General features: G+C 43.4%; 1 protein-coding gene across 1 annotated transcript in view; it reads left to right on the forward strand.

Annotated features, from left to right (window-relative positions):
* The window catches only part of CPNE4 (copine 4), a gene marked incomplete at its 3' end in the record, with an annotated part of 476,837 nt that extends 460,696 nt beyond the window's left edge, over positions 1-16,141 (forward strand). Inside the window, exons 13-16 of the mRNA XM_080823089.1 lie at positions 2,918-2,969; positions 4,032-4,165; positions 9,330-9,566; positions 16,007-16,141. Of these exons, the coding sequence (XP_080679215.1) occupies positions 2,918-2,969; positions 4,032-4,165; positions 9,330-9,566; positions 16,007-16,141 (558 nt within the window). The remainder of the gene's footprint in view (positions 1-2,917; positions 2,970-4,031; positions 4,166-9,329; positions 9,567-16,006) is intronic.
* Between the last annotated feature and the right edge of the window lie 10,972 nt (positions 16,142-27,113).

Genomic DNA, 27,113 nt, shown 5'->3' on the forward strand with positions numbered 1-27,113 from the left:
GGTCTGCCCCAGAGAAAGGTCCTACTGACAATGCCAACAGTAAAAGGTCATGACAAGGATGTCTACAGACTCCCTCATTCCAAGTCCCTGAGCTGGCCTATTTTGGGGGAGAGAAACAGTGAAGTCCTGAAAGAGAATCATTTTGGCTTTGAGTATTGGGAAGCTGGAAGGTTCTGTGAAAACACTGGCGTCCTAGTTGGTACTGATTTCTCATGAACAAGGAAGGCAAAGATTGTGAAGAGAGATTTGCACTGCAGGGGAGCCAAAACATTGTGCTGTGGTATACCAGATGCTCCTGTGGGACACTCTCCACAGAGAATTCTGCTCCCACAGGTAGAAGGGCCTTGGAGAGAAAGCAATGTCCCTACCCCAGCCTCACCAATTCCTGGGAAGTACATGCTAAGTGGAAGCAATACTGCTCAGTCATCAGTTTCTCTTTTACTGATTGAGTTGCCGAGCAGGAGAAAAATGCTGACGTTTGCTCCCACACCAGACCTCTCAGACCAATGGCCTTCCCCTCCTGTGTCCTTTTTGAAAAAAGGGAATCCAAATCCCTGTTACCGATGGGGTGAACAGTGGATGGACTGGCCTGTCTCTCTGACCTGTCCTCTTTCTTGTTGGCCTCAAAACCCACACTATCTTCCCTCCCGGGCATGGCTACAGAATTCTAGAAACATTTGTTGGAAATTGAGCACATGCAGAGGAAGAACATAGAATAGGAGCTGCTGACTGGTGGCCTGTAGACATTATTCAGGCCACAAATGTATTATATCTGACACAACTTTTTTAAAGAATTATGCAATTTCATTTACAATGTTAGATTTCTTGCTTCTCCAGAAAAACTGAAAGACCTGGCAACACTAAGATTCAAAGAATATACATATAAGAATTAGCCAGAACTGAGGAGATGCAGTCACCTTTAGATGGGGTATCAAATCCAGAATCTGGACAAATGGGTGCCAGCCTTCTTCCCAGAACTGCTGAGCTTTGAGAATGACCAGTCAAAAACCACCGGTCCATGGGGAACCTGGGTGTTTCAGTTGGTTAAGCATCTACCTCTTGATTTCAGCTCAGGTCATGATCTCAGGGTCATGAGATCGAGCCCTGTATTGGGTTCTGCACTCAGCAGGAAGGCTGCTTGAGAGTCTCTCCCTCTCCCTCTGCCCACCCCTCCCCTGTCTCTCTCTCTCCCAAATAAATAAATAATTTTTTTTTTTTTTAAAAAGCATAAAAGCAACCACCAGTCCAACTACCCAGAGATGCTACAACATTCTTCACCACATTCCCACCAGGTAGTTTTCTGGTCTTAGCCTGGCCCAGCAGGGCTAAGGTCAGAGGTGTGCAGTATACTTGTTTCAGCCCCTGCTCTTCTCATCTATGACATCTACCTGGCCCCTCTCCTGGTGTAACTCATCCTTTTTGATATTCTCTGATATCCTCATGCTCACCTGATCCCTTGACTCCATGCTACCTGCCAGCTAACTTATTCTTCCTTCTGTCTTAACAGACATCCCTCCCATATCCTCATTGCTGTTCTCAAAAAGTCATGCAAATGCCCCTTTTCCCATGCCTAATTTCCCCTACGCCATGACAGGCACTAATGGTCTCATCCTGTCAGGTGCCCCCAGAGAGTTTGTCACAATTGCCTTCCGTAGGATGAAATCTCAGAGTTTGCCTTGAAACTGAGCCACAAGCACCTCTGTCTTAGTTTGCACTCTCTTGGGAACAGACCTTGAGACAAGGATTTGGAGGCAAGTTGTTTATTTGAGAGGTGGAGGAAACCTCAACAGAGAGTGGGGAAATGGGGGCAAGTCAACACAGGGTGTGCTAACTAACAAGTCAGTTACCTCTGTGGGCAGTTGGAACTTAATTCTGCTGGGAGTTTCAGGGAGATAATGCAGAGCATGCACAGACCCCAAGAGATAAGACAGTTGGGGTACTGATACACCATATTCCTGTCATCCAGTGAGTGATTAAGGATAGCTCCCCAGGGATGTTGGTTTCCCAATACTTTCAGCTAGGCAGGCCTGAGAAAAACTTAAGGTAAATAAAGCAGGTAAGATGGTTGGAAGTCAACTGACTTGCCTGGAAGTGCTCAGGGCAAGGAAATGTGGGGTAGGGCACCAACACTAAGAAAAGAGGGGTCTTGTAACGCAATGACCTATCTTCTAGCTCCCAAATAGTAGTGCTTGGAAATAGCCTTTGAAATGGAAGAAGTCTCTGTATAATTCCAAATGATCCAATAAACATGTCCAGATTCCAAAAACATCCCTCTTGTTTTATCAGGTTTTAGAAACCAAAAAGTAAACAATATCTTTTTTGACCTTATGCATAGCTCCTGCCAGATAGAGGAAATTGTGTTGGAAGAGGAAAAGCTGTCTTTATTACTTTTCCAAGAGAAGAGTCTATTTTAACCTGTGTATATGTGAAAATCCTTCTGCCCTATATTTCTGCATATCATGTTAGAATGATTCTTAAATGTCAACGGCTTAGCTGGCACCTTCATAACCATCACCATGTTGGGCAGGCAGCTTGTGTTATTGAGCTATCGTTGTTTTTATCACTGGGTCCAAATAGAGCTCGGCCAGATCGAAGCCTCCAGGCTGTGGCCCGTTCTATCTGGAAGCTATTTGGAGTTACATTTTTCTTCGATTTCTTTTTTATTTGCCTTATTCTTCTCTCCTGCCGGCATTTATCTGATTCTAGAAAGTCTTTCTGTCACCTCAACTCCACAGGGAGCTTAGAATTCACCCTCCATCTCAGATTGATTGTGTAAAGGCTTAAAATGGTTCCCGCTGCTTAACACATAATGAATGTAATGGGCATTTGTTTGCAAACTCTAAACCCCAGTGCCTCCTTACTGGATTAAAGTTATAATTCTCCTTTCTTCCTTTTTAAAATTTTAATTGGCGTCTAGGTCTCTCACGACTTCGCAATCAACTTTAATGAAGACAACCCGGAATGTGCAGGTAAATCACATATGAAAGCAAGCGGAGGTCTCACAGCCCTTCTGTGGGTACCTTTCCCATTTTAATCTCTCTGCTCTGATGCGGGCTTTCTGGATCCAGAGAAACCATGCTACTCCAAAGGCAATGGAGAGCTATAATAACAGAGCAGAAAAATAGCTATAAAAGGCAGAATGCAGAAGAGGTCTGAGCTTACAGCAAGAATATTGATACCAATTCTGGGTTTCTCTGACCAGAAAAACTTGGGGGAGAAAAATTACCCAATGGGCAGTGATAAGCTATGCCTCTTTCTGCTTTCTAAGTTTTCATTAGGTATTCATTTATCACAACTTCCTCTCTGTGAAGGAATAAGGAGGGGGGAAACATGGAAAACATTTGACACTTTCAGTGTGCTGGCAAAGGATATGACGTCAAACAAGTAGCTTCATGGTTTTGTGCCAGAAAGAGCCTTCTCAAAAGCTTTGGTCGGTATTGCATTATTTCCAGGTAGAAATTCCTCAACATTGTTTCCATTAAATAATGATGATGAAGCGATGTACACGAGACTTCTACGGGCGACCCAGGGTGGTACCTACTAAAGCAGACTCAGGAGGTGGTGTGAAAATGAGAGAAACATTAGAGCTGACTTGCTTGGTGGCTGAGGACACAGCCTTTAGATAGAGCCAGACAAGACCTAGGCTTGAATCTTGAGATTTCAACTCCCTGGCTGTGTGACCTGAGGCAGATCATTTAACCTCTCTGAGCCTCAGCTTCTTCACCTATAAAAGGGGTATAACATCTATTTCTTTGTGCTATGAGGATCTAACAATATCATGTGTGTAAAGTGGGACATTAGGGAAAAGTTTGTGGAAATGGTTGCTTTTGAGTTGAGCTTTTAAAGAGAATATCAGCGGGAGTGTAGGCAACACCAGGGATGTGGTATTTTCTTTTTTGCCTTAAGGATATAAGTGTGATGTTGAGAAGGACTGTTGGGGGGCAACTGAATGCTTTATTTCTGTGTGTGTTTGATTATACTTATATTTGAGGGGACTACTGAACTACTGATCTTTGCTAATTTCACCTTAGGAATTCAAGGAGTTGTGGAGGCCTATCAGAGCTGCCTTCCTAAGCTCCAGCTTTACGGTCCTACCAACATCGCCCCCATCATTCAGAAGGTCGCCAAGTCAGCATCAGAGGAGACTAACACCAAGGAGGCATCGGTAAGGAGAGGCCTGGTCCTCCTGCTAAAAGGTGTTTACCTGGATTTTGACCATAGCACCTACCCCACTCTGACAATAAATCCAAACATTCCTACCTGGGCAAGTTTGGATAAATGCCTTACCCTTCCCCTATCCTCAGTCTCCTCATCTGAAAAATGGAGATAATCCTACCCAAGTCTCCTGGGTTATTGTGAGGCTTAGAGATGACACATCTCAAATGTCTGCAACATTACGGGGGTGAAGGGTGGTGGGAACTGTCCAAAATTAGCTTCTTTCCAATGTATACATACTACTGATGAAAGCAAAGCAAAACTGAAGTAAAAGAATGGGTGCATCTGTCCCCTTGTGGTCAAATGCAACAACACAATCCATCATGGCAAAGACTTGTTCGCATTCTGTTCATGGTTTTCTTTTTTTTTTTTTTTTTTCTTAAGAAAAATTCAAACCAAGGCAACAAGGCCAAACAGAGTTTTTTGTGGTTTTTTTTTTAACCTTAAAATTTTAGAATTAAATATTACCATAATACTTTTCTACATGTCATCTTTAATGATACCAATATATTTCTTTTCTAGCTTTCTTAATTTTTTTTTTCAGATTTAGTAGAATATTAGTGATGTCTGGAACTTTCTCTAATTTTTATCCTGGGTTCCAAGATACTGCATTTGCATGAAGAAGATTATATACTTCTCCCTCATCTGCTGACATGAACTCATCCAAGCTATTTGCACTGTAGCCAGGTTCTCAGCCATCCCCATTTAGAATGGATGGAGGACCATGCTCATATCTGATGTCAGTCTCTTATGTACTGGGGCACATCCCCTCTCAATTATCCAAGGACGTTGACCCAGCAGTTATGTTCCCCTTCTCTCCTTATCATCTGTTTCCCTTTCTACTGAAGACTCATTCCCATTAGCAAATGAAACAGGCTATAATATCTATTCTAATCAAACTCTCTCCCTTGATACTACTTTACCCTTTAGCTACTGTCTCTTGCTTTACTCTCCTTCAAAACACAAGGAGAGTCTTCCTCGCTGTCTCCATCTTCCCATACCAGTCGAGCTTCCTCCCTAACATTTGTCTGAAAATTGTACTTCTCAGAGTCGGTGGCACCTCCATCTTGCCAAACACACAGAGGCCATGGAGCAAATTTGAATCCTCACAGATGCATGATTTAGAAATAAGGGTTGGACAGGATCAGTATTTCAGTTTTTTTTTTTTTTTTTTTTTTTACTTTTTTTCATCACCAGAACCTCAAATTCAAACTCTTCAAATCATAACTTGACTCAGAAACCCAATATATAAAGTAGATTTAAAGAAAATAGACTTTTCTTGCTAAATCTGGACAGGGGATGGGGCTCCAACTTGACTGTTCTCCTTTACCTCCTTTATCCCCAAGAGCATCCAAGGTATCCCCAGGGGTCCCCAGAACCCAGTTTGAAAACGGATTGATTCCAGCCCTTCTGGAGTACTGGGACCCACAAGAATAAAAAGAGAACATGGCTGACATGGGTCCAGATCCTGGCCTGATATAAGCCAGCTTGAGTTTTTGATCATGACTCCCTCCACCAAGGTCAGGTGGGTCTGCTCTGAAAGGACAGGTCAGGAATTGGTGGAGGAAGCATCTAATCCACACATCCCCAGATAATTTACCCTAGAGGCCAGAAACACTGATGTTTTTCCCCAAAGATATTCCCTGTTCTTTGACTAATGTGTGGTCCAGGGACCGTTGTTATTACTGATTGCTAAGGGTCCTAACCTTGAACCTCCTTGGTACGTTGTGCAGGGAGTCTGTGGCTGTCAGATTTTCTTCTCAATTTTTGTGGAACTCATGTACAAATTAAAAACAAAACAAAAATCCCTCCCTTATCTAAACAGGACCTCAAGTTCATTCAAAGACTATAGTATTTCATCTGTGAGCATTTTCTAGCCTGACTTTAGAAGCAACTACTACTGTTCGCTTTATTGGAAATTTCCATCAAGATGTCAGTCCAGCAGTCTGCAGCATATTACCTTTAGCTAGATTGAACCTTGAAAAATCAGATTCTAGAATGCTGACAGTCTCTTCAGATCAGAGGTTTTGGACACTTCTTGTTCCACGAACACCATTAATAACTGGTGAAGCCCATGGACCCCTTCTCAGAAATGCTTTTAAATGTACAAAATAAAATATATGTTATAAATAAACCATATATGTTGAAATGCATTCAGCAAAATATTTTTAAACGTGGCTAAGAAGCACGATACATATAACAATAAAATGCTTCTTTTGTTAACATTAAATTATGAGAACCAGTAACTAGTCTAACAATTCTGTAATTTCTAAGTAGTGTTGATATAAATGATATAGAAAGATATTTGCAGTCACTATAACAGGAAAACATCCTGTGATTTCTATTGGTGACTAAGTCACAAGCACAGTTAAAACCAATTTTATTTGTTGATTATAATTGAAAAATATTATAAATTTTAGTTAGAGGTTAGCGAAACTAAAATGTAATTTACCCCAAGTTCACATACTGTCTGAAATCTTTCAGCAGTCTACCAGCCCAGGTCAAGAATCCCAGCTCTAGGGGCTCCTGGCTGGCTCAGTTGGTAGAGCAAGCACCTCTTGATCTCAGAGTTGTAAGTTCGAGCCCCCTGTTGGGTGTAGAGATTATTTAAAAATAAAATCTTTAAAAAATAAAATGAAATCCCTGCTCTAGATGAAAAACCAACAAACTGCATTCTGTAGTGTGTTTTTCAATGGCTTGTAGGCTGAGAATGGCTTTTACATTTTTAAATGGTTGGGAAAAAATTTCCAAAGAAGAGTAATAATTTCATGCCACATGGAAATCACATGATATTCAAACTTCAGTGTCCATCAATAAAGTTTTATCAGAACACAGCCATGCTATTCATATTAAATGATTAATATGGCTATTCTCACACTACACTAGCAAGGTTAGGTTGTTGGACAGAGATCACTATGGCCTGCAAAGCCAAAAATATCGATGATTGTCCCTTTACAGAAAATATTTTCCCAACCCTGTCTCTAGGCCATTTCAACTCTAAAGTTTCTTGATGTGGTAGTGTGGCTATCAGGTGTTTTATTCCTGGAGGCATTGAGCAGGTAGGGGTGGTCCGTCCCCTTAGACCACAAAGAACACATCAAATGGGAGTTGGAGGTTGTGGAAAAAGGAGGGAGAGGGCATAGAAGTGTGACTCACGCAAGGACTCCATCTGCTCATGGGTCAGAAGCGATCTCCCTCCAGGTGAGGCATCCAGGGTGTACGCTGGAAGAGTGATTTATGATTCTGGTGTATTCTACACTCCTTCCCTCTATCCCCAACCACCAAGTTGCCTCCTTCTGCCCCTTCTCTTCCCCTCCCTAGCTGTACCATCAGGTCATGCTACTGAAACCTTCCTCCAAACTCCCAAGCCACCTTTTTTGTGACTCTATATGACTCAAAGCATGGATATGGATGAAAATGTACAACTCAGATGAATTTGAAAATTGGTTGGTTAGCTAGAACTAGGGCTGGGCAGCTAGTGGACATGGAACAAAATTAGTCTTTACATTAAACTATATAGAAAGTATTTAGAACATATGGCTGTCTCATTATAGTGTGAATTTCTGTTCCCTCCAGGTGTACTTTTGACATGTTATTTTGTTTCAAATACCTTTCCAACTTACAGAGAGAAGCGGGAGCGTTTCACACTAACAGCCTGTACGTAACCTTTTAAGTATGATTCTCAAAACCAGGTGTTTTCAGAGTGTAGCTATTCTATCCAGCCTTTCCTCTTTGAAATATGGCAACTTGAAATGCCTTAAAAATCCCACATTTACTACAGATGTTGGGCATGTTGCAAAAATTACATTAGATTGGCATGAATTGGCATCCCAGTGCCCTGCTTCCCTCCGATCTTTCAGTAGATGCCATCACGATGTCACTTAACATTTAACATTGACAACAGTGATGATCTCTGATGCCTGCCTTCTCTAGACCCCAGAGCAAGTCCTGAGCCCTCCCTGTGCTGATGGATAGAGAATGTCTTCTCTAGTCTCACTCTCAGATGAGCCACCTGAGAGCCTGTCCAGGTGGAAAGAGCCCAGGCAGACTGTAGGCAGAGAGTTGGGATTTAGAGCAAGAAGCCACAGGAGCTCAGCACCCACAAGCACACTCAAACTAGACCAGACCCTGGTGTGTGGCCCTCAGAGGAAGAGGCAACAACCCACGCCCCCTGCTAGCAAGGTTTTAGGCTAGTGCTGTCCACTAGAAATATAATGGAGTTGTATGTGCAATTGTAAATTCTCTAGTAGCCACATGTTTAAAAGTTATAAGAATTAAAGGAATTAATTTTAATCATATATTTTATCTAACCCAATATAACCAAAGTATTCTCATCTTAATTTATCTTCCATTTAAAAAAATTATTAATAAAATACTTTGCATTCTTTCTTTTGTACTCGGTCTTCAAAGCCCATGTGTATTTTGTACTTAAGTCACCTTAGTTTGGATACTTAATTATCACTGCAAATACTTGATCTTTATTTAGGTTTTATGTATTAATAGTTGAGAAACTAGTCACATACCTGAGTTGTTCCAAATGTATTTGAAAGGTTTCCAATAAATGAATCAAGTCTCTGTTTTGAAGGTTAAATTTAAATTCATTAAAATGAAATAAAATTCAAATTTCAGTGCCTCCGTTACTCTAGCCACATCTCAAGGGCTCAGTAGGCACAAGGAGCTAGAGGCTATTGTATTGGGCAGTACAGCTGTGGACTCTGAAAATTCCCCCAGCTGAAGAGGGTGGGATAAATGGTCTAGTCCCACTCCTCAGGAGATGAAGTGGTATAGACCCAGGAGAGGTAAGTTTTCCCAGGAGCTCAGAGAGTAGAGGCTTTGAGGCCAGTCCGTCCTGACTCCCCTCTGCTGTTCTGTCCACCACAGTGTGCCATGTAACTGTCACTAAAGTGATTCTTAGAATTACCCCATGATTACTCTGCCTGCGTTGAAGCTCCATTCATTATAACCTTAAGTCTTTAGGGCTGCCAACACAGGACTCATTAAAGACTATCAGCACTGTCACTACGCATGGAAGTCACCTGGGTACATAACTGGTGTTGTCCTTGTCTCCCCCACCTCCCTGTCCCCATGCTCACCTGGCCACTGGTCAATCCCAGCAATACTTCATCCTGCTGATCCTCACCGATGGTGTCATCACGGACATGGCCGACACCCGGGAGGCCATTGTCCACGCCTCCCACCTTCCCATGTCGGTCATCATCGTCGGCGTGGGCAACGCAGACTTCAGTGACATGCAGATGCTAGATGGAGACGACGGCATTCTGAGGTCACCCAAGGGAGAGCCTGTCCTTCGAGACATCGTCCAGTTCGTGCCCTTCAGGAACTTCAAACACGTACGCATGTGTCTGGGGCTTCCCATGGGAGAGCAGAACCAAAGCAAGCTTGCTCCCATGGTTTTCTGCCAGTGTTTGGGGTGAAGCAATGTCAGCTATCCCTGCCCAGCCATGCTGTCTCACACCCAGGATATGTAGAGCTTTGCTATTTGGAGAAAGGCGTGTAACTCAAGTAATAGCTGAGGAGTCACGCTAAGTGTGGCAGCCAGCGTTTCACTGGCGCTTCCCCCCCTCCATGTCATTTAGGCTCTCTAGTGCATGCAGGGCTGCCATGTACTGTTGGCCAGGTTGCTTGCTGCCCAAGGGTGCCTGGCTGAAGTAGCAAAGAGAAGCCGAACTTCAGCATGGCTTCCTTTTGTCAAGCCATGTATACTGAGAGAAGCCTGTGTTTGCCTTGGAAAAGTATATTCTTGAAATGATAGTAACCTAAATCCTCTGCAAATATACCATAGGCAGCATCAAAGATTTATTTAACTCATTAATGAGGGAACCAGAAAGATGGCAACACTAGTTCAAGGGAGGGTATAAAATAGCAGATTATGGTCAGTAAGGGGGAATACTGGAACAAGTTTCTTAAGGCAGCTTCAAAACTGTTTAATGACCAAAAAGTTTATAAAATGATCCTCGTCATCTTTAGATTACCTTCTCTACTGGGCAGAAATCTTATCAGTTTTCTGCAAGGTAACATTGAGCTTTACAGTCTTGGGTTCCCATCAGTAATGAAGAGTAACTCAAGGAGTGTCGCAGTCCCCAGATGACCCTGAAGCAGGCCCATGAGACAATGCTCTAACGTGACACAATTTTTCAGCATTTCCAAATCTGGGATAATTGTCAACTCTGGAGAAGAAGAGGCACCTTTAAAATTTACGCAGAACCCTGCACCCGTACGTAGGGCTACAATGGCCCAGGGTAATCCCTTCTCTGGTTCTCACAAGGGATCCCTCTGTGCCGGTAGAGGCCCTGAAGAACCTTCAGAGCCTCTGCCAGCTTGTCTGGGAGTCATGCAGGTCCTCACAGGCAGTCCTCTGTGTTCTTCTGTCCTGTGCCCCTCATGGAAGCCACTCTGTCCACCGAGGCCTGGACCTCTGCTGTGCGTGGGGTGCCAGGGAGGCTGCTCCCAGGGCTGGTAACTGAACTGGGGCTGCCCCAGCGGGAGGGAATCTCCAGAACTCTCGGTGCCCTGAGAGACCCTGCAGTCCCCTGGGAAGGGACAAGCGTCCCCTCCTTTGGAGACCCCTCTGTTATCTGGACCCTTAATGCAGTGAAGTCTGCATCCCTATGCCTCCAGGACCCCTGCTGCAAATGTCCTTTGCTTCTTCTCCAGCTCCTCTGGGCTCAGGCCTTGAGTCACTTATTTAGAGTCAGGGTGAGGAAGGGACAGGCGCTGTGACATCCACTCCAAGCTTCCCCTCCTGATATTTTCTGGAAAAGCCTTTCTCCTCAAGCCAAGAGCCCTCATTCAAAGGAATCCTTTTTGTTCTCCAGCCATTTTATCAGATATGTCCAGAAATATCTGAATCCCAGTTTGGGCTCACACCGGCACACCTGCCATGCTGGGTAAGGCTAGTGGAAAGATGGCTGGATCGTTGTTGATTATCGACAAGCCCCAGTGCTGGTGTCAGAGCATTTGGCATATGCTTTTCATAAACTGTTGTTTGCCACCTTCTTGGAACATGCTTTAAAGCAAACTTTCAGATAAATAATGAGCCCAGCAGCCTCCAGTGAACCCTACATCTGTTGGCCTGCCAGGACCACTTAGCGAGATCCCTGGACACACCAGGGCTCCCAGAACAATAAGGCATTGCTCCTAACGGTACTGCCGCACAATTGCGATTCTCCTTCTAAGGAGGACTGTGTGTCATGAGCATCGTTAGAGGAGCCTGAAATCAATCCCTGGCTACAGTGTTGAAAGCAAAGGGAGTTCAAGAACACCCAAGTCCCCAGCAAGCACAGGGGCAATAGCGTGGGTGAGGGGCTTAGCCGTGCTACCATAGCCCCCCTTAAGTTTGCACAAGGGGGCTGTTTCCAAATGAAACCACTTGCTAAATAAAAGAGGCTCACCAAGCCCTCGGGTTGTTTGCAGGTAGACAGCAAGGAAGGGTATCCGCTACGGGGAGGGATGGGCTAGAATGGGTGAAATTTGCCACAGTTTGTGCTCATCAATGGAGTGACTTACTTGCATAATGCCCAAGGTGGGGAGAGGGCGTGGTTCTTCCAGACTTTCATGTCCTGCCCCATTTCCTCCCAGCCAGACAGGAGTAGCCACATCACCGATCACCACCCATAACTCCGCATGAGTGCAGAGGGGTCGAAGAGCTCCCTCCCTAGGGAATTCGTGCACTTCCCCAAACCACTGTCTTTCTGTTCCTGTGTGCACCCACACATGCAAACACACACACACACACACAAGTGTGTGCTACAGCAATGCCACAGAGCCATGCATGTTCCTGCCTCTTCCCCACCCCCCCCCCACCCCCAGCCTCCTCCTGTTCCTCAAACACTTCTGGAGTGCCTGCCGTGGGTACGGCACATGCTAGCCTGGGACCCAGTGAGATTATAAAGCCATGGGTCTGGGCCTCAAGGAACCCATTGGAGAATGACATGGTTGGGACGTAGATGTCCCCAGAAAACTCCCGTGTTAAGCAACCTGTGGGGGGTTGAAAGAGGTCCTAGTGTTGCCACAGGACTTGAGAGCAGAGAGGAGCAGCGGTGAGGAAAGCCTGGAGGCTTGCGCTAGCCAGAGGAAGGACAGACCATTGGTGGGCAGGGAGTTGGGGTGGGGTGCTCAGCAACAATGGAAGCACCCTGACCAGGGCAAGGGAATGGAGTCCTGCTCTCTTGTGCCTGCCACACAGTCTCCAGCTGCTCTGTGAGTGACAAAAGCAACACCAGGAGCATGTCACACCCCTTACCTGCATGGACTTCAGCTTAGGGCTTAAAAACCATATTATCTGAACTTATCTACTCTGAATTCAATACACAGTAAATAAAGTGGAAGGTGAGCTAACATCCTTTCCATTAAGCCAGTAACGCATGAATTGCCTCCCTTTGCATGATAACTCAGCTTTGAAGTGGACAGGGCACAGACTCTGAGCTGTGTGCTCTGGGCAGGTTCTTTAAGCTTTCTGTGCCACAGACTTTCGTCTGTAAAATGAGGCAAACGACACACACGTTAGAAGAGTAAAAGTAGTGCCTATGTAAAGCTTAGCACAGCACCTGGTCCTTAAAGGTGGCTAATAAATAAGCTGCTAGTACCAGCTGCTTTCATGTTTTTGGTCTTTTCCCAACCAGATAATGCCCCCAAGCCCTCATTGCTCACCAGACCCACCAGCCCAGATATGCAAAGGAGTGCGAGAGTCATTCAGAAACTGTGCTGTCTAAATACAGTGACAGATAGCTAGATAGGGCTATTTAAATGTAAATTCACTAAAATGAAATAAAACTTAAAATTCAGTTTTTCAGGTCCACCTGGGTGGCTCAGTTGGTTAAGCGTCTGCCTTTGGCTCAGGTCATGACCCCAGGGTCCTGGAATCGAGTCCCACATTGGGCTCTCTGCTCAGCGGGGAGCCTGCTTCTCCCTCTGCCTGCTGCTCTTGTGCTTTCTCTCTCCCTCTCTCTCTCGTCAAATAAATAAATAAATAATAATAAAAATCTTAAAAAATAAAATTCAGTTTTTCAGGGCTCGATAATCTAGTGTCTAGTGACTACCACATTGGACAGGGCAGATATCAAATATTTCCATCACTGGACCAAGTTTTGTTTGACAGCACTGTTTAGGGATATCACTGGCTTCATATAACAGTAAATCCGTCTTACAGTGGATTGCACAAGTTGTTTTTTTTTTTTTTAAGATTTTATTTACTTTTTTGACACAGAGAGGGAGAGAGAAAGAGCACAAGCCAGGGGAGCAGCAGGCAGAGGGAGAAGCAGGCTCCCCGCTGAGCAGGGAGCCTGATGCAGGACTCGATCCCAGGACCCAGGGGTCATGACCTGAGCCAAAGGCAGACACTTAACCAACTGAGCCACCCAGGTGGCCCCTGCACAGGTGGTTCTTTTTATATATATATATATATATATATATATATATATATATATACACACACACATATATATATATTTTTTTTAAATTTGACAGAGGGAGAGAGATCACAAGCAGACAGAGAGGCAGGCAGAGAGAGAGGGGAGGAAGCAGGCTCCCCGCTGAGCAGAGAGCCCAATGTGGGGCTCGATCCCAGGACCCTGGGATCATGACCCAAGCTGAAGGCAGAGGCTTAACCCACTGAGCCACCCAGGCGCCCTGCACAGGTGGTTCTTAACCAGGGACAACTTTGGCAACATCTGGAGACATTCATGATAGTGACAGCTTTGGGGTGCTGTTTGCATGTAGTGGGTAGAGGCCAGGAGTGCTGGTAAACATCCTACGATGTTCAGGACAGTTCCCCACCCAAAGAATTATCTGGCCCAAAATGGCAATAGTGCCAAAATTGAGAAACCCTAGATTGTATGAAGACAAATATGTTGTTCTTATGTAACTAGAAGCTAGGGACTGGTAGCTGCCCACATCTTTTTTTCAGTGATTTGATAGTATCAGGGCAAGCACTTGGTGATTCCTTTGCTGTTTGCCCATGATGATAAAACAGTGGCCATAGCTCCAGGAATTACATTCTAGTTCAAAGTAAAAAAGGAAGAGGAAAGGCAAACAGAACCAACCATGTCTGTGCCCTCTAACCAAGAAAGAAAAGCTTTCCAAGAAGCATCCTTACGTCTCAAAGGATGAAATTGGGTCGTATTGGGATGCCTGGCTGGCTCTGTCAGTACAGTGAGTGACTCTTGGTCTCAGAGTTGTGAGTTCAAGCCCCATGTTGAGTGTGGGACCTTCTTATAATAAAAAAAATTTAAAAAGAAAGAAAGAAAGTGGGTCATTTGGCCATCCCTAGGTGCAAGGAAGGCTGGGAAATTAAGTATTTGTCTTTCTAGCCTTTATATGAGGTATGGTCAGAGAGAAGATGGTACTTTCATAGCTACCTCAGTGTACGTATGGACCATGCTCTAACCCAAACTCTGAGCAGACATTTATAAACTAAAAGAGCATTCATGAATGCCGAGTGCCCAACATGCTAGGACATCTTCAAAATGTGAGGGGTCACTTTAGAAAAACTCCTCACCATGTTTTCAGATTGTTTTTAAGATAAGTGTCTCTCTTTTGAGACTCCTAAAAGCTGGGCAGGATAAAAGCAATTCCTATTCCTTGCTGTTGTGTCTTTAAGAACACTGGGGCTTATCCAAGTCGAATGGCTGAGTGGCAAGCCACATAAGGAAGGAAAGAGCAAGAAACCAGGTCATTGGGCATTTTGTCTAGCCCTTTCTTTCCTTTGCTGAGGAATCTCCAACACTCGTTAACTGGTGCTTGTGCTTCAAGTTTTCAACTTCAGTAATAGCTAATAATGAGGCCAGAGCCAGAAGTCAGATCCAGCTCCGCCTGACTCCAGAGTCCATGCAGAATACCAACCTCCACCTTCCTTTGCCCCAAATCGTGCAGTGGGATCATAATGCTAATGAAATAAATGCTACATTAATTAGTGGTATTCAAGGCACTCTGTCACCTGGGCTCAAGCTTATTGTCCAACTGAATACCCCCAAAATCCTGCATCCCCAGCACACAAACACACACACACACACTTTCTTTAGCCCCATCAGATGACTCACTGTACCTAGAATGATCAAATGTCATTCCCCTTCTCTACATTTTAAAACATGCCCAACTGAAACACCACCACCCTTGGAAGCTTGGTGTGATTTCCTCTAAGATGACTTAATCTTCGTTGTCTGTGCTCTGATCCCAGGGTGTTTGTAACTCTAGAGCAGTGCTTCTCAAATTTCAGTATGCATAGGAATCACCCTAGGGCATCAAGTTAAAATGCAGATTATGATTCAATAACTCTGGGATGGGTCTAGCGTTGTATATTTCTGTTGAGCTCCTGTGTGATGTGATGCTGCTGGTCTGTAGCATGTATTGTGTTCGGTCTCACGGCGGTGTTCATTTTGACCACACCAGGCTCCCCTCTCATGTTTATAACTCCCTTAATGGCAAGAACCACAGACCCATAAACTCTAGCACAGTGCCTGGAATTGAATGCAGATTGGAAACAAAACTCAAAGAGAATTCATTCGACCGTCCAACTTTCACGCATCTTCAGATGTGAATAGTTTTGTATTTTGAGACAAGCATGGGAAAATATAACTAGGAAATAAAAGGTTCATTTTCCAACAATCTAACAACTCTTGCTTGGAGTAGATGCTCAACAAATACTAACTGAATGAATGAATGAATGAGAGAGAGATACTAGCTGCTCAGAGTAAGACTGCAGCCTTTAAGCTGATTCTGGATCAGATTCCTTGGGCCAGGTGCCAAAGTCACGGTGCTTTCTTCTTCCTTCCAGGCATCTCCAGCTGCCCTGGCAAAGAGTGTGTTGGCTGAAGTCCCAAATCAAGTTGTGGACTATTACAATGGCAAAGGGATTAAGCCAAAATGTTCATCGGAAATGTATGAGTCTTCCAGGACGCTAGCACCTTGAACTACACATACTTTTACAGAGTTCTGAAATACTATTCCTGCTAATATTTAATACTTCTACTACTCCTGTATTTAAAAAGACACACACACACGTACACATTTAAAAAATAGCACGTTTCAGTGATTTTTAACTAACTGACAATTTTTTTTTGCATGTGTAGCCCTGAGGCCTGGATCTGTTAAGCTCTTGTATTGTTAAAGACTTTTTACAAAGAAACACAAATAATTACAACTTACTCTTTACATTACAGCATGTCGCCTTGAAATAAAATGTTATCTGTATCCATTTTTTATACAGGTTTGTTGAAATTTTGCTAAATTTCTTATTATCTTTACACTGTAAAGCATTTTGACACATTTATGGAAAGTCGATAGCCAAAACATAATTTGGTTTTATCTGCTATAGGATGAGAGACTTTTCAAAATGGCAGATGCATGGACTGTATTTTGCATGTTTAAAATAAAACACACACACATACACACACACTGTTTTTGCAATTGTTATCTATAATCCCTCCCTGCTATGAATGGTCTCTTTATTGAAGAAGAGGTTTACTCACCTAGACATAGTCTTCTAGAAGTGGGTCTGGGGCACTGAGCCCAGCACCTCTCAGACTTTGCTGTGCACCCAGATTACCTGAGGATCTTGTTACAAATCAGACTGTGGTGCAACAGGTGTGCGTGGGCCCGAGATTCTGCATCTCTAACAAGGTCCCAGGTGATAACCATTGCAGTCCACACTTAAGAGTTTTGAGGTTCTAGACTTTACCGTGTCCCAGAGACCATCTGACACAGGGAAGCACCTAGTCTGCTTGAGAAGGGCACTTCTCCCCTGCCAGTAGCACAAAGTCCCGCCCGTCTCCGAGGTGGGAATAGAAAGTAGTGAGACTGACTCCAGAAGCTGCATACCCCACATCAGTCTCACTGCTTTCTAGTCACACCTCTTCCTTAAACAGACTAGGGAGTGTTCCTCCTCGACAGCCTCTCCCCTCTCAAAGGGGACATCACACAATCCCAAAGGGAATGGTTCCGTTTTTATGTCAATCCCGAGGAATGACCTCAAAGAGTCTTTGGCGGAACCACAACTATGGAAACTCGTCCATGGCAAATGGCCGTGCGGTATGGCTCCCCAGAAACCCGCCACCAAGCTGACCTTTAAGCTTAGTGTGAGGCATCTTGTTGCCTCTTTTTATCACTCCTGAGAGCAAATTCTATCAGCAGAAATGCCTAGGATCATTGTTTTGCATGGATATGATGAGCTGGCCAGTCTTGAACCAGAAGAAAGAATGTTTCACTTGTGTATTATTCTCGTGGAGAAATGGACAAGTGTTTTGCTAGTATGAAAGGCACAAGAAGGAACTTACTTTTGGTCAGAGAGATAGGGAAGTAAATCACAAGGCAAAATAGATCTGTTTGTTGTTTGTCGCGGGAGGAAATATTAATAAGCAAATCAAATGCCTTGTATGATTTCCAGTGTTATAATTATAGATCTTAACTTTGCAAATACATGTCAGCCAAATGCACAACATTTTGGGAATGATGGTTAAAAAAATGTACGACTGAAAAAAATTATAAATATTTAAACTGTATTGTTTTATGAATAAATTGGGTACTTACAGAATTTTTTCTGAGAGTTATAGTCTTGTTTCTCTTTTCAAAGCAATTCGCTAACAGTGGATTATTTCATGCCCTCAGATTAGGACTAGTTCTTTCACAGTCCCATAGAAACAAAAGGATATTGTTTTTAACAAACAAGGGATTAAAATACGTAGACCCTATTGTACAGAATTATCTGATGGTGGTTTCCAACCCCAAACCAGGACACAAGCTTCCATGTTGATGGACTTAGAACATAGTAAGCACTCAGTAGATATTTAGTGAATAAAGAGATAACTAATCGAGTGAATGAATGAATGAACTTGTTAATGTGCCTCATGATTGATATCAAATCTGTTGTCAATTTAACAGGTGAATTAAGTGGCTATGGCTGCAATCGAAATGATGCACTATGTCATTCTCAGTTATCTGTTGGGATCTATTACATTCATGTCAGGATTCCTGGGACCTGTGAGATAGGGTGGCAAGGACAGAGTCCAGTTTGCTTGGCCAGAACATCTAGCAGCTTCCTTCCCTTTTCATAGCCAGACTGAAGCCCTTCTCAGAAGAAGAATGGAATAGCCGCTAACAATTATTGAAGGCTTACTGGTGTTAGGTAATGTTCCAAGTGCTTCCTGTATACCATCTCATTTAATTCTCCCACCAGCCCGATGATGTAGATGGTGTTACCAGTCTCATTTTGCTGATGAGAAAACAGACCTACAGAGGTTAGGTAACTAACCCAAGGTCACACAGCTATCAAAAGACAGAGCCAGAATTTGAACACAGACACCCTGGCTCCTGAGCCCATTTCCTGATCCCAATTTCAGCTGCCCTCCAGGCACTATACCTATCTACTTGCCCTATTAAGTAGTACATAATTGGGACATTCGCAAGAATGAGGCTTAAAACATGACCTTTGCCTCCATTTCAGAAATTTCTGTCTCATCTGGTGATCTCAGCTTCTTGATGTGGGCTCTTGGCCTGTTGTGATGTAACTAACATCCCCCTGGGATCAGTGGAGGAGACCCGAGATTCAACCACGTCTTCCCAACTTCCTGCCACAAATGAGACCATGTGGATCTGATGTACAAACACAAATGCTCCCAGGAGCTGAGCGATCCATGTCAGCAACTGAGGAGGAACAGGTTTAAACAAGGGGCATCAAGAGTAGAGTGTGGTGAGGATGGAGAGAAACTGGAAAACATGTGTCCCAAAGAGGGTCTGGCTCGGGGCGGGGAGGGGTTGGGGGGGTGTGGTTCCTGCACAAGCATGGACCCAATGCAACCAGCCCATCAGTTTCCCAAGAGAATTGGAAAATGTGGTATTTCACATAAAACCTCACAATTTGTAAATATGGTAACTTCATTCAGGATTCAACAATTGTTTTAAATATTACAAGGGCCAAACTGTAGGAGTCAAAGGAAAAATACCTCTGGGCTTAAATTGGCTTGGAGGGCAAATATGGAATCACTGAGTTATGCCCATGTGTGGTCTGCCCTCCACAGGGCTTCAGTAGATAACATACACTCCAAAAATCTTGGGGATCCCAAAGAGATTTTATTTCTGTGGTTTATATCTATCAATATTTGCTATGTTCAAAATATTTACTAATTCATTTTCATAACAATAACAAACCCATTATACCCTAACATAAATACAATATTTTTATTTAAAAAGCTATATTTCAAAATAAAATAAAGTAAAAAAAAAAACAAAACAAAACTCTATTTCCGGGGCACCCAGCCAGCTCAGTCAGAAAAGCATGCAACTCTTGATCTCAGGGCTGTGAGTTCGGCGTCACATTGGGTGTAGAGATTACAAAAAAAATGAATGAATGAATAAATGAATAAACCAATTTTAACAACCAAAAATAGTGAGGCAAGCAGCATTGTACATCTTGCTTAATAAAAGCCAGCTCTCCTTCTGCATTCACCCTGTTGTGAAATGATGTTTTGGTTGAGGCACAACAAAGAAAATTTAGTCTTGCATGGCTATGTAGTTGGTAAGGGGAAGAGTATTTTCAGGCTTCTCAGATAACCGTGCTAATTCTTTGCACTGCACTAAATCTCAACACGTTTCTTAAAGGTTAGTTGCAATGTGGAATACGAAATCATATCAATAAACCCTTCCTGGCATTTTTAATGTTTTTACCCATGCATGACTTCCTAACGTTGTGCATTAGTCACTTGGGAAATACTGATCCACTCGCTTATTTAGATGTTCTCAATGCTTACATAGTTTACAATACCAAAAAACTCACATGGTTTTGCTGTATTATATCTCTGCCTGTCTCATCAGACAGACTAAGTATTGAGAATCTGTCAAATTATAGTGGCAGATTCGGGTTTTCCAAAATCCTAATCTTTTGCTGGAAAGCTCAAATGTTTTCACTGGCAACAAATACTGTCAGTTGTTTTTGTTGAAGTGACAGATGCATTTCATTCATTTTCAAGAGAGGATCTCCCAAATGTCCCCATCTGAGTAACTCTAGTTATATCAGTCTTTTCTTTCCCACCAAGGAAAAATGGCGTTCTGTGGGGGGGGGGGGGAAAAAAAGCAGCAGCAGGTTCAGGTCACAACACAAAGGCACACGTGCCTTTGTTTGAGGCAACCATCTTGGCTGGACTGCCATAGCTCTTCCATACGCCCACTTTGCCTTTTGTCACCCCGCATATGAAGAAGACACGGACTCAAGGGTCAAGACGTAATGAAACTACTAATTTTTTGGCTCCATCAAGAACATCCTTAGATGAAACCATGCATTCTTTCCTGCAAGGGTGTGACAATGACAAATAAAATGGCCGCTGGTCAAGTGTAGTACCATCTTCTTGATGGGAGCTAAGATACCAACAATTTGCCTGCCAATGGTTTTGCACCATTGGTGCAAATGTCAGCCCAGTGAAAAAGACATATTACATATTAGCATTATTATGAAAATCGTTTTGACCTTACAGACTCCCTGGAAGCGTCTCAGGGAAACACCTCCGGGAAGCACACTTTGAGAACTGCTTGCTCTAGACCACTTGACAAAGTGTATATTTGTTTGTTATTCCTGCATTACGGATCACCATGAGTTCAGTGACTTAAAACAACATATATAACAACATATATAACATATATTATCTCACAGTTTCTGTAGGTCACAAGTCCAGGAAGATAGCTAGGTCCTTTGCTAAGGCCTCATAAAGCTGAAATCAACATGTCCGCAGAGTTGTATTCCTTACTGTATGCTCTGGGAGAGAATCTGTTTCCAGGTGTATTCAGGAGGTTGGGTGCCATTGTAGAACTGAGATCCCATTTCCTTACTGGCCGTCAGTTGGGGGACGGGGAGTGGTTTTGACCCCTAGAGGCTTTCCACATCCCTCCCATGCTTTCCATATGGCCCCTCCAGCACCAGTGGGCCAAGCACCTTTCAAACATTGAATCTGACTTCTATGGCATCCCTCTGACTCCAGTCAGAGAAAGTTCTCCGCTTTTAAGCGTTCATGCGATTAGACGGGACCACCCAGGTAACCCAGGATTCACTATCCTGAGACCTGTACCTTTAGTTACAACTGCTAAGCCCCTGGTGTCATGAAATAGAAAATGTTTACAGGTTCCGGGGATTAGGAGTTTGAGAGGCCATTGTGCCGGCCACAGAGAGAATGCAGGATATTGCCAGATGATTCTAAAAGGAAATGGGGTATGTTCAAGAACTGTAAATGAGAGCGGGCCACGGGGACAGAAGGAGAATATAGACGAGGTCAAGGAGTGGTGGTAAAAATACTAGCTGATTCCAAATCTCTGCCCCAGAGAGCTCATTCTAAATCTGCTTGAATACCTCCTTTTTTTTCAGTCTTTCCAGCTTTGGTAAATACCAGCCCTGCCCTTGGCTTGAGGATGAGGATGAGGAGTGGGTGGGTTGGGCAGGGGTCAGACTTGGAAGAAGCATGAGGGAAAATAGATGGTGTCCATCCGCTCTGCTCACAACCTAGAGCTGCCCTCTGATTCTAGGACTTAGGAATCTCATTGCACATATTCTACGTGCCTTAGCATTTAAGACCTATAATATCTAAAGACTTCCTCGTGAAGATGTTCTTCAACACGAGAAGTAGAAGAATAGAGGGGGAGAGGTAGGGACGCATGTAAAAAGAAACAGCAAACCTGTCAGCCATCTGCAGCGTCGTCCTCTGCTCTGCCCCACACATGAACTAGACCTTCAAATTAGTCTTAAACAATTCTACTTTCTAAGTATCTCTAAACTCTGCGCCCTCCTCTTGAGTGTGGTTCAGTGGAAATACCCAGTGTTTTCAAGCCATGATAAGTGGAGCCAAGTCCAGCCCTTTCTATGAAAGAGTTGGATAATCTCTCGGGTCTCAGTTTTCCCATCTGTAAACATAGCACTCATCTGCCTTCCGCTGTCCGATCCTTGTCCACGTCGGCCACCCCACCTCATACTGTGATCTGGCGACCTCTTCTCATTGCATTTGCTGAAGCGTCCCCTGCCATCCTTCACTCAGTTGATTTCTACTCATCTTTGAAGTCTCAGCTCAGGCACCAGCTCCCCTCAGAAGACCTGGGATTTGGCCAAGTATTCCTCCTGCCCCTTCCCGTACATGTGTCCTTCAGAACCTCCCTCTCCAACTAGAACTAAGTCTCTCCCATAGAGCACAGCTTTGTCTCATCCACCTTTGCACTCCTGCATCCTGTTATGGACACTCAATTCATGACAAGAGCGTGCAGGGATAAACCAGGAAAGCGGGTACGTTCTGATGGGAGGCAACGAGGTGGACGGTGGAAACTCACTGCGGTTCTCTGAGAGATGCAGCTGCTGAGCACAAATCCAATTCCAGTGAGTCAACTCGCATTACACCAAAATCCTCAGTTTAACACAGATTTTCAGGCAAACACCATTAAGGACAACAGACTTAACACACGAGAGAACGTAGCCAGTGCCTTAAGGTTTACATAATGCAGTTACATAATCCAGATGTCTTCCAGACCTCTCCAGCCTTTCGTTAAAACCCCCAATAGAACAGGGTGATGGAAATGTCTTAGAGACAGTGGTGCCCCACAGAGTGAATGCATGAAGGTCCCTCAATTTTCTAATCTAGAATGGATGATTTTCTGTTGTACGTGTTACGTTATGTGCATTTCACCTCAATTTAAAACAAAGCAAAACAAAACAAAACAAACATTCTAATACCCCAGCTGATTAGATGAGCAGGCAGTCCAGCCACTCAGTAGGCTACCCTCCGAAATGTAGCCTCACTTCTCCCCTTGGGCCCGGCTCCAGGTTCTTCTGCTAATCACCTCCTGTGACTTGAATCTCATTAACACATTTCTGGGCTGCCGAATTTTTCTTTAAATCATACTGCACCCCCCACTCCCCACCCCCCACCACAGACACTGTTCCCGCGCTGAACCCCCTGAAGTCAAGCCAAGAACACACTCCAGTTACTTCAGGGAAGTGTTCCTGAACACTTGAACAGAACAAAGGAAATTTTAATGCGAAGAAGATACACTTAAAACCGGATACCTTATCTTACTGAACTGGGGAAAATAAAAGAGTGAAATTTCAAAAAAAAAAGAAAACCCAAAACCGGATACCTTGTTTGTGCTGAGAACTCATGGATTATAAAATGCATCATTAATTTAACAAGTCATTGGAGGACAAGAACTACTTCATTAAATATTTACAGAAATTTCATATTCACCAACAATACCACGCATTTATCCCCACAGTCCTATTCTCCTTTCTTCTTCTGTGTCAGAATACATCTAAGCTTTCTTCATATTGTGGCTTTAAAGGTTCTTCTGCCATTTGCAGTTACTCAGAGCCCCACAAAGAAATGTTGGGATTTGTAACTCTGCTTGGGACCCTGACCTTTTTGGGTCTTCAGGGTGAGTAATCTAACTCTGAAGTTTACCCAAGAACGCTGAGGTTTTGTGTGCCTTTCCTATTTGATTAAACTTACAGCGGTTTCTATTTTAAAAGCCCAGTGTGGATTCACAAAGGAGCACCAGGCTGCCATTCTACTCCTGTCTGTGTTTCTGATTCCTGGGAGCATAAGAAGATCCAAAAACTGCAGCCTTGTTGACAGAACACAAAAATACTTTTCCCCAGAAAGTAAATACAGCTTCAAGTTCTGGCATGATGAATAATATCTCTAGTCTTACCCAAGAATTTCGGAAAGAAAAAAAATAGCTTCAGCCGTATACTGATTTCTCATCTCTTTGGAGTGCCCTTTCCCTTTGTGCATAAATGTACATATATTCATTAATTTTCACTTTTGTAAAATTGAAAGCAGAACCCAAGTTTGGCAGGCTCGCTCTAAAATGCACAGACACAATTTCCCCTGTGTTGCTCCCATCCTGAAGGCCGGGGTGAGATTTCCAAGAAAGGACGTTCTTTCGTAGATGATTAAGAGGTATGGGGTTTTTCAAAAAGAAGATCTTTTCTTCTCTCTCACATACCGAATGATTTTTCCAAGTAACCTAAAAAACGCTAGGAAGGACCTCCTCCATTCATTAACAATCCAAAGGTAAATCCTTGGCAACAAGCCAGGATCCACTGGGATTGAAATCCTTGCAACAAGGAAAGCAATCAGCACCAAATGTCAAACCCAGGCGGACCGGAGTGTGGGATATTAAAAATACGTACACCCAGAGAGACTGGATTAGGCTGAGAAAATAATTTCATAATTGAAACTAATTCATTTAGAGTTTAATAGGAATCAAATGGATTGAAAGTGGCTAAAAATATCATTAAATATAGCCATGGCCCCGAAATTACCACCACATACTATGTCTCCTTATTTAATATCCACAGGATCAGAACGTGCTTAGCTGAGCTGCCATTCTACAGGTCTCAGTTCATCCTAGGATGCACGTTGATCCATTCTAGCAAGGGTAATTAACAAGCTGGCCTGACCCTTCTAAAGAAGGCAGAATTATGATGGTTATAAGCAAGAGCTTTGGTGTCAGGCAGAAATAGGTTTCCCAGAAAATATTAAATTGATTTACCTTCTCTGAGGCTCAGATTCCTCCCTTGTAAATGGAAGCAATACCCTCTACCTTTTAGAGTTCTTGTGAGGACTTAAGGAGATAATATCTTTACAATGTTGGGTTCAATGGTGCAAGAAAGTGGTCTCCAAGTCATTATTTATAGCATACCAGGAAAGCTGGGTAGCCTAGAAGACAAAGGCATAATAATACTAATAATCATGATAATAATAAAGGTAGGCTAAAAAAATGCAAAACCCTGCAGCATTGAATAGTCCTCATCATAGTGACCGGCTCAGGGATAAACATGAGACCCAAGCCCAGTGAAAAAATCCAAACCCAGGACTTGCTGGAGTTCTCAGCATAGGGTAACTTTCCTTTGATGTGGCTGCACTTCGAAGATAGGAAACTTCGTGGGCAGGAAGGCATCCTCCCACCGAGTGGGAATGAGGCCAAAACAGAGGAAATTTTAAGAGGTAAAATAACAAAAAGTATGGTACCCACTTGATGACGTCTGTCAGCCCCTGAATCTCGCCTTGTCGCTGGAATTTTCAGCCACCAAAGCCCATAAATTTCCTTTTCATTTAATCCATTTGAGGTGGGATTTCTGTTGCTTGCAACCAAAGATTTCTAATGTAGCTTGACCTTGGGCAGACAGGGAAGATGGCAGGGCAGCAGACAGGGGAGGCAGTGCTGCCGAGGTGTTGTTTTCTATTCCTACCAGCCACAAAGACAGCTCAGTTCTTTGATGCCTTTCTGGTCCCTGAACTCTTGTAGGGATGAGAGGTATCTAGATTAATATGATATTACTTATCAATTAATATTTTATTGCAAGTATTCTGACTTAAGGCCTTGGAGAAGAGGTTCATCTTTGATTTCCCTGTAGGATTTAGCACACAGATAGCAGACGGAATATAGGATTTGGAACAAGGAAAGTCCTTGGATATTTGTTGAATGAAATGAACATTCAACCAGCCTCTACTTCTCTTCTTACATGAGATGGAGAAGAAACAGGAGATTCAGATCATTTGTTCCTAGACTGGATAAAATCATTTGAGTTGCCACTGCAGGGAAAGGACAAAAGGACAGGCAAGTTTAGTGTCTGCCTCTCCTCCACCTCTGGGAGGCCCACTGTGTCCCTTCCTGCCGTTCTATATCTAAACACTTCTTACGATTGCCCTTTGACACTCATTAGATGATGAGCCACTGCACTTCCATTTCAGGACGAGGAATAAGAGTACTCAGATTTATATGCATGGAACAATGGAGAGATTAAGATCAAACCTCTCTCACATTCTTAGAAGTGGGAGGGAAAGGGTGATGAAGGTGTTCTCTAAATTTGCTGGAAGCTTGAGGCAGGGGAAACTGAGGGAACATTGAGGGAGAATGGTTCCTTGTCCTTGACTTTTTTCTCCTTGGGAAAAGCCACTCTGCTTTTGATTCCAAGAGAGCATCTGTCATGACCAGAAACTATTCTGCTTGAAGCCTCCCCACTGCCCAGGAGTGCCCCTTTTACACCAAGTTTAGGTGAAAAATCAACTCCCCCAGGAATCCATTTCTAATATATTCTATTTGGTTGCCTGACCAAGTCCCAAACTCCCTTTTGCAGAAGGACTTGCACACTCAAAATGACATTTTGCATTAGACACTTCAATCTGTTGATATTTTGCTTTAAAGATCATTTTTCCCCTCTCCTGCTGGCCACAACTTAAGCAAGGAGACATTTGACAAAAAACTTCTCCTTTCACTCATCCAAAACAGCAAACCAAAGGCCTGGCATCATGTAGACTGGAAAAACAGAATGGGAATTGGGACACCTGGATTCTAAACCAGACTGAAACAGGTCCGTGGCTTCATTAGGGATGTTTACTAGATATGTGGTCTTGGACAATTTACCTAACCTCTCTGGCCACAGTGCTTTCCTCATAGAATACTCTGGGAATTAAATGAAATAATATTTGCAAAACATTTAGCGTCACACCAGACACTAATAAACAGCCTTACAATTAAGTTTGTCATGAACATTTTCATTTCTAGTATTACTACTATTATGGTACAACAGTAGTTTCATTTCTGGAGAACACATATTCTCTCAAACAAATGACTATTCCCATCATGATCAACTCCCTTCAAGAAGTGTGTTTTCCTTTAAGGCAAAGTTTGCAGACCAACATCTGGCATTCTCTGTAGTGCTCCTGGACTGGGGATTGTGAATTCCAAGGCAATAGAAAAGGATGGAAGGAGATGGAAGGAAGAGAGAGGAGTGGGCTTGGCATGAACACCTTGTCCAGAAAGGAGCCCTGGTTCCCGATGATGACAATGATGTCTTTACATAATGTAACAATATTCTTGTACATGTTACATCTCCGTAGTCTTAAGAGGCAATCAGC

This window comes from Martes martes (genome assembly GCF_963455335.1).
Source record: "Martes martes genome assembly, chromosome: 1".
In the NCBI taxonomy this organism is placed as follows: domain Eukaryota; kingdom Metazoa; phylum Chordata; class Mammalia; order Carnivora; family Mustelidae; genus Martes; species Martes martes.